Source organism: Poecilia latipinna, unplaced genomic scaffold, assembly GCF_001443285.1.
Source record: "Poecilia latipinna isolate Pla-1442-1.1 unplaced genomic scaffold, P_latipinna-1.0 Scaffold1909, whole genome shotgun sequence".
In the NCBI taxonomy this organism is placed as follows: Eukaryota; Metazoa; Chordata; class Actinopteri; order Cyprinodontiformes; family Poeciliidae; genus Poecilia; species Poecilia latipinna.
The window spans coordinates 7360-15434 of record NW_015114525.1 but is presented as its reverse complement, the minus strand read 5'-3'; the positions used below and the strand labels follow the sequence as shown (position 1 = coordinate 15434).

Below are 8075 nucleotides of genomic sequence, written 5' to 3'. Positions count from 1 at the left end.
CCACAGTCAAAAAAAGAAAGCCCCCCAGAGGGGTCAAAAAAATGTTTTTTTTTTTTTTTTTTTTTTTTCAAAGCTTTCCGTTGAGTCCTGCTCCCTCCCTCCCTCCCTCCCTCCCTCCCTCGCTGCTAGACCAGTTCACACTAAAAATAAAATTCCACCGGTTAAATTAAGTGCACTCACATCCAGGGCTTTTGATGCCCAGGCCAATCCCAAAAGAAAAAAAAAAGAAAAAATAACATGATGAAAATGTCAGACTGCTTCAAGTTTATGCAAAAGTGCATTCATGTAGGTCAACAGAGAAGGCTTTGAAATTCAAACGGCAGTTTCTAACTCTGATTTAATGGATGACAAGACAGTGATGTGGGAAAGAGAAAAAATGTGCTAAGCAACGCCTTTCCTCGGATGAATGATGATTAAAACTTATGGCGCTGTCCAACTGGATCCTACATGTCGAAACACACACACACACGCTCTTACATATAGTTGAACTTTCTCACAGGTACACACACACACAAGTACCTGCATACCACCATTAGTTGAGCCCTTGTGATTGTCACAAACTAGAAGAAAAAAAGATCACTCTTTTACAACACACACACACACACGCATTCTTTAGATAGATTCAAGTACACGCATGCAAACTCCATCCAGTCACGCCTAGATAAGTCAGTCAGTCAACCAAATCTGCTGACGAAGTCTTCTCTAACACACACACACACACAACACCGCATTGATGTCACAAGCTCGTGTTATTTCCTCCTGCTGGACCAATTCACTTTCATGCCAAGCGATTCAAACACCATGAAGGATGGCGTCTGACGTCTCCTGGATTGTTCCCGTTCAGGTGCATGCCTCAGTCAGCCGTCACATCACAGAGCTCATAGTTCAGGGCTTCCTTTCTCTACGCATTGACGCTGTTGTTACACAATCCCACAGCTACCTGGAACAGGTTTTTCTTAGTATAATAAAGATTAGATAAAAGGAGAAACACAAAGTGGCTTAATGACAAAGCTTTTGCATATTTTGATATTTCTCTAAGGGCTTTACAACCTCAAGAGGCAACATGTGAAGAACCCCCCACCGCCCCCAAAAAGAAGCAAAATGCTAAAGATGTACGCCACGATGACTAAAACTTCTGAATTTGTGAACCCAGACAGAGGGAAACGATAGAGGGACTGAGGTAATCTGACTAAGAGGAGGCAGGACGACCCAGACCTCGCCTCTCTGATTCACGCCATGATCTGTGTGACACACTATGGACTCAAACACACACATTTACTCTATTTACCAAGGCTGATCATTTTCAACAATGTTTCTTTTTGCGTAAACCAGCTCATATTAACATGCCCATTTATGTTGTGTTTTTTTTTCACTAGGTAATGAGGAAACATGGAAACCCCCAGCGATATAAACACAAAGACACACTCGTGCACACACCTTGGTATCAGGTCGCTCTGCCCTTGGTGCTCAGTGACTCTTTATGTCAGTTAATGACAAGCAAGGCTTTTATCACATGGCTGACAAAAGAATCCGTCTCCAACGCTCGCTCAAACACACCTGTGAATATGTAAAACTCGGACGCACTCAGCTTCGGTTGACTGCCGCCTGGTTTTATTTCAATTAAACCCAACTAGGTACAGGAGATGTGCTGGAGGGTTTAAACACGACTGAAAATAAAAACTGGCACAAGTGACTTACATCAGCAAATATGAGATACAGTGAATGTACGACACGAGATTGACTTTGACATTCTTACTTCCTGCTGAGTTCATGCCTAACGCGGATTAGTCAGACTTCCACTCCTGCTCATCATATGGATGGGATTATGTGTTGTATGGCTCACACACACACAGACACACACACACACAGACACACACACACACACACACGTGGGAAAGGATCAGGCCAGGACGCATGCTGTAGCGTACGTGCAACAATGCAGCACTTAACCAGATGCAGATCCACTTTTTTTTTTTTTCCTGCCCACTCCTCTTGCGTGGCTGCACAGTATAAGAATGCAAAAACAGGCCTTGGTTGCCATACCGACAGAGAAGCTTCAAGAGACATGTGCTCTCCCTCCTATAACTAATGATGTTATCACTTGGAGACACCTTCGTGCTGTGTTTGTAGTCTTGCGTGCATGAAAAGACAGGCTGGGCTGTGTGTTTGAAGAAAAGTAACCTGGGTGTTCAAACACACACACACACACACACACACACACACACAGAGCAGCACGCAAAACTTTATCAGCGTTAACGTCCCAAAGTCTAATGACTCCACTCCCGAGTTTCAGCCTAAAAGCTACAGTAAATTCACAAACTCGCTGTCAGATTCCTCAAAAGAAGGGAAACGCTGGCATCCAGTAGACAGAGTCTTTCTACACTCCCAACATTTACAATTAAAATCACCAAAAAAACAACTGCTTACAGCGAATGAAACAGCTGAACAAGTGAAACCCCACACCCTCCACATATCATTATCAGATATGTTACAAGATAATAAATGTTCCTAGTTACCCTTTCTAAAAACAATCCAACCTTTTTTAGACTGAAGGCCGAAAAAATATATATTGAAATGTTGCAGCTAGTTACGAGTCTGGCTTGTTGCCAGTATTAAAGTATTCCTAGATTTTAATTGAAAACCACAAACATCTACAGCTATGTCATTTCTGTTGTCAAAATGAGAAGCCAGAGAAAGCATCAGAGTACCTCAACACTTCCTGTCAGTCAGCTGGCTGAAAGAAGGCCACTACAAATTTACCAAAAGGAAAAATTTGGCCTTTTGAAAATGTTACCGGTTGTCGTCAGCAGGGAACCCCGTTTTCTGCTTTCAATAAAAGCAATAAGATAAGATGCACTTGTGTTTATAATTTGGGTTAATACCATGATACTGTAAATACCTCATAAGAGCCAGGAATAAAAATCTAAATTTGTAATACGTCTGTTGTCTATTGTGGCAAATCACAAAAAAATTGCGAGTGGTTTTGAGCAGCAAAATACTCAGATGTTTATTATTAAGGGGTGACAATTATTGTAAAGTATTGCTATGAGGGAAAACAAGTACTGTGATAAAAAAAATAGCAATTTACTGTCATCATGAAAAAACTAATAATTTTTGTAAAGCCAAAAAAAAAATGATGTTGGGGTCGCTAATTTTGCTTTTTGAACCATTTTTTCTTACACTGAAAGCACCAATAAGTATGTTTGAAAAGTATGATTGAATGCAACCATTGTGTGCTGTTTAGCTCTACCTAATGCAACTCCTGTAATCAAGAATCCTATTTGACATTAGCTACGTTTTATTTGTCAAGTAATATTTGCAGGGCTTTGACTAGTCAGAGACAGATGTACTGCCGGAAAGGTTGAAGAACCTTCAAATACGTTTTAATCACAAATGTTTAGCTTTATGACACTACAAGCACAATAAGATATTGTGACAACAAACATCCATATTATTCATCCCTGTTTGCAATAATAACAAGCATGCAACAAATGCGGGGGCATTTTTTTTCCCCAGACATTTTTTATTTCCAGCTGGCGTTTCAGTTGAGCAAGCCAGATGGTCCTGTGTGATTGTGTGAGAGGTTGACGAACTAAAAAGGTCACACAAAAAAAAAAAAAAAAAAATCTAGGCTGGCTCCACCAAGTGCATATCCTGTCAGTGACGCAGTGTGTGCTTTGAATGCACTTTCAGCTGGAAACATGAACCAACAAGTTAAGCTAATAGACGAAGCGGCAAATAAGTGAACACCCTTAAGCCAAAAACAACAACAAGCACAGAGAGCTGCCTCAATGGATCAGCTATGCTGAAAGATTGAGGAGACAATGGTGAAATAATGCGTCGCTAACTATGCTAATGGAATACTCCAAAATGTTAAACGTTGACACGAATAATAATAATAAAATAAATAAACTAAAATGGGCTCAATTTGGAGAAGCATCCCTGTAAATGGGAACACGCAGATAATAAAGAAACTTGTGTTTAGAATAAGGTCAGCGTCTTGCTGAGCGGCCCCATTGTTTGCTTGTGAGCAGCACAGTTTCACAGGAAGCACATGCTCCTCTATGTCACCCCGCTGGGGTTTGCCAAGTGCTTGCATTAAAGTGTGTCTCTCCACCGAGTGCGAGAGAGTAAAAGGTAGGTTTATCTCCCTCTACTAAAAGGCATGTGTGCGTGTGAGCAGTGCAAGCCACTCGGTTTACCCGTGCAGCCGTTCGTGAGAGCGTCTGCACGCCAAAGTGTGCGTGTGCACGCGTGTGTGTGTGTGTATGAGTGCAAATGTACACTCTATTGTGCGCGAGGGGACAAGCTGCCAAGCGAGACTGTGTCACTGACCACACAGTGCATCTGACGAGTGGGGGTGGAGGGGTCAGGAAAGTTCATGAGGGCTGTAAATTCTGCTTTGGTTGGAGCGCTGGCCAATCACAGGGCTGCGTTTGGGAGGTTTGGGAGCAGGGAAGTGCAGGAAACAGATAGCAGATTATCAGGCTGCCAGGCCGCGATAGCTGCTCAAATAAAGAGCAACAACAGGGTGCAAGCTAACCAGAGGACACGCCGGGACAAAACGCGACCTATAACACACATATATATATATTCAAAGTAACGTTTACTTGGCCGTCAGCACAACAGCTGGGGGAGCTGATGCTTTCAGTTTGTCGGCCGATGGTGAAACCGAAGACAGAACTGAGGCTGAGGTTTACTGTTTCAAACAAGCCTGAAGAGGCGGCCGATTTACAGGCAGCCTATGAGCTTTCCGCGCCGCTGTTGCTATGTCACAAATACTTATTTATCACGACCACCGGGGGATAAATTGCTACACATGTCAACAGCAACTGGGTTTCTTTTCAGACGTATAATGTTACACTGGTGTACACAATCTAGGTTGAAAGGAAACAGTTTGGTTTGCTGCTTTGAAAAGAAAAATGTGATTTTGTGTCACTTTACACATGCTATAGAAAGCAAGGTTTTAAAAAGGTTTTTCACACACTTCCTACATTTCTCTGGTTGTCTGAGGCATAGCTGTTGTCCCGCCCCCTTTTGTTGCTGCACACGGTCATTCAAGATGGCTGAAAGTAGGTTCCCTCGCTTAAAAGAAATACAAATATAGATGTTTGGAAATGATTCTAGTTGCGAGCACTCTTCTTCAAATATCAATTTCTTTTTAAAAATTATTCTTAGCAAACTCCAGCTGGTGTATCTATTAGCTGCCCCACCACCAGATAGCCAATGCAGTTACCAAGCTAATATCAACTTTGTTCTCGTTTTCCTCTATAGAGTACTTGAAAATTACTCCTTAATTTAGTACATTTCTTCCAAATGTCCATGCATTAACATAAAAATACCAATAAATAGACGTTATGAACAACTTTATAGCTTTTGTATAATGCTAGCACCAATAGGAATATCTGTCGCTTCTATCTAGGTATAAATTTTTGTTTTTACTTTGTGTGTTAATATCCAGAAACTGTTTTTTTGTTTGTTTGTTTGTTTTTTTACTCAAAGTTGTACCTTCAGATGCCAATACAGTCTCCAGGTTCCTGTGCAGACACTTACTGGTACTTGAGTCGGACTTGTTCCTGGTCTGGGTTGCAGTACAGTCTCTCCAGCTGCTCCTGGGAATCGTCTGCTATGCTCTGCCATGTCTGAGTGTTGCTCCTGCGGATCTGCCAGTGGTAGGGCAGCACGGTGTGGTGGTGGGCACAGTCGTTCCCAAAAACACACCGTCCCTGGAGGAAATCCACACAAATGTCTACAGAGTCCGACTGGTGCGTGTGATACTGGAGCTGAGTGAGTAGCTCAAACACTAGATCCAGGGAGGCCTCTTCGCTTTTATTCTGGAACAGCACCCCTTTGTCTGGCTGCAGGAGCTGGGAGCGGGGATCCTGGATTGCAGAGGAGTCTTTCACTGAAACACTTTTAGCGCCAGAGGTTAGGAGGTCTTTGCTTTTGATGATGCTCCCCTCCTGGTGAGGAACCTGGGGTGTGACTATGGGAGGTATATCCCTCTCTGAGGGTGGGATTGTCTCCGTGCTCTCAGCAGCTCGGAGGCCAGCTTTCAGCTGGGGTCGCTCCGTTTCCTCTAGCTCCGCAGTAGTATCGGCTATCTCCACGTCGACGTCCCGGCTCATCAACCCCTGGACTCCGGTCGCAGCCGCTGCATTCTCGGCGGCTCCCGGGTCTTTGAGACACACCTGCCCCACGCAGCTCTGCTTCACCACCGCCGCCGCGCACAGGGTGCCCGGAGTTCTGCCCGGCTGGCTGCGGGGAACAAACACCCCATCCCCGGACACCAGAGTATCCGTGCTCAATAAACTAGTCAGTATCGGATCCAGGGAGCGTTGGAGGCATTTGTGGTCCAATTTCCTCTGTTTCTTCCTGAAATAGGGTTTCACTAGAGGTATTTTGTCCGAAAGCCCAACGATCGGCTGCTCCGTGAAATCTTCCGCTTCGTCCATATTTAAACTCACATCCAGCGAGATTGCAGTCGGCACACGTTCTGCGGATTTCTGGAGAATGTGCAAAGTTTTACCCATGTCCTCCTGCTAAGCCCGGACGGTCCTGGAAGAGAAACAGAGAATGAGGTAGTCATCAAAGATAACAGCCGTAATCCTGTAATCTCAGTTTCCAAGGTGAAGTCATCGCAGAGATTAATATGCTGCTTGGGCGAGCTATTATGCCAAACACTCCCTGGCTTTCCTTTCCTGGGAAGGAAAACCTCCGCCGCCTGTATGCTGAATCGAAACCCCCTCTATCTACGGAAAGTGATCCCAGATTGACCCCGCACATTAAAAACAGGAACAACACCGCAGCAGCCGCATAACACATCAGTCCCTCTAAACAGCCTGTTACACCGATTCTCGTTGGGGAAGCAGGAAAGGTTGGCCGATCGAAGCGGAAAAATATTACCTAATCCCGCTGCAGGGAAGTTGAGCCTCAGATTAATCATGTCAAACGAGAACACGTCCCCTTTTTTCCCCGTTAAGTCCTTTTGCTCTCCGGCTAACGTCATGCCTGCAAATTACAGCTGCGTATCCGCACAGGAGCGATAAAATCAGGAGTGTAACAAAACCCCCACTCAGCCTCCCCCGGGACTATATTTTGATCACGGGAGTCCGATACGCGGGCCCCGCCGACTACGTGCCGCTTTACATCACTGCCCGAGCAAGTTCGCACGTAGGCTCCAGCTGACACAGCCACACACACACACACACAGGGCAGGCAGCTACTGCACAAAACACCGAGGAGATTTTACTCCACAGGCCGAAAAGCAACTTTCGTTCCGGTGAAGAACTATCAGATTTTACAAGCGCAAGGATAACAAAAAAAGGGGGACGGGGGGCGAAATGGTTATAAGAGAAGCACTGCTGCTGCTATTTAAATTCCCCATTAACTAGCTTCCCCAAAGACGATACTTCTTTATTCTCCGAGGCTAAAACGAATAATACGCTACCTGCGCGACAAAGTCCACCCCTCTTCCCCCGTTTGCGGCACTCTTTCGTGGTCAAAATCCATTGTGTACATCGGCCGAAGCTCCAGATTCAGCTAGTACCAGAAGTAGTATCCGTGCCCAGACCTGGGTCGCTGGTATCCCCCTGCTGTTTCCCTCGTCGCTCTCATGCTCTGTCTTTCATCTCCTCTCTTTGTATCCAGGACAGGACAGAAAAGGCGCAGAAGTGAGCTCAGCCGCAGCGTTAGACGCTCTGCCTGGCTGCCCCGGCGCCTCACCGCTAGGCTCCGCCCCCTAACCTGCCGGGGGCGGAGCTTCGCTTCAACCGCACGTACACAGAGTCGTCTGGTGGCCGCAGATAGAAGCTGCAAACAGTGTGTGTGTGGGGGGCTTTTAATTCCAATGTCATAATGCAGCAAGTTATAAACGATTAAAAATGCACATTTGTACGTGTCTTGGCGAAAAATACATCTGGGAATATATGTACTGTATATAAAGGCAGCCCTGTACTATTGTAGCATAGGCCTCAAGATCCAGTATCCTGCAACTTTCAGATGTGTCTCTGCTGTAACACACATGAATCAGATAATGAGGTCGTTAGCAGGACTATGGAGAACTTGACTGGACA

General features: G+C 45.0%; 1 protein-coding gene across 4 annotated transcripts in view; it reads right to left on the bottom strand.

The window, feature by feature from the left end:
* The window catches only part of tiparp (TCDD-inducible poly(ADP-ribose) polymerase), a 30024-nt gene extending 22273 nt beyond the window's left edge, over positions 1-7751 (bottom strand). Inside the window, exons 1-2 of one of the 4 annotated variants that reach the window (XM_015015411.1) lie at positions 7550-7751; positions 5554-6558 (exon numbers count right to left, since the gene is read on the bottom strand). In XM_015015411.1, coding sequence (XP_014870897.1) covers positions 5554-6533 — 980 coding nt within the window. In that variant the 5' untranslated portion in view covers positions 6534-6558; positions 7550-7751. Of the gene's footprint in view, positions 1-5553; positions 6559-6906; positions 7223-7450 lie in introns of those variants that run through there. The other 3 variants (XM_015015412.1, XM_015015410.1, XM_015015413.1) reach the window with 3 other exon arrangements.
* Between the last annotated feature and the right edge of the window lie 324 nt (positions 7752-8075).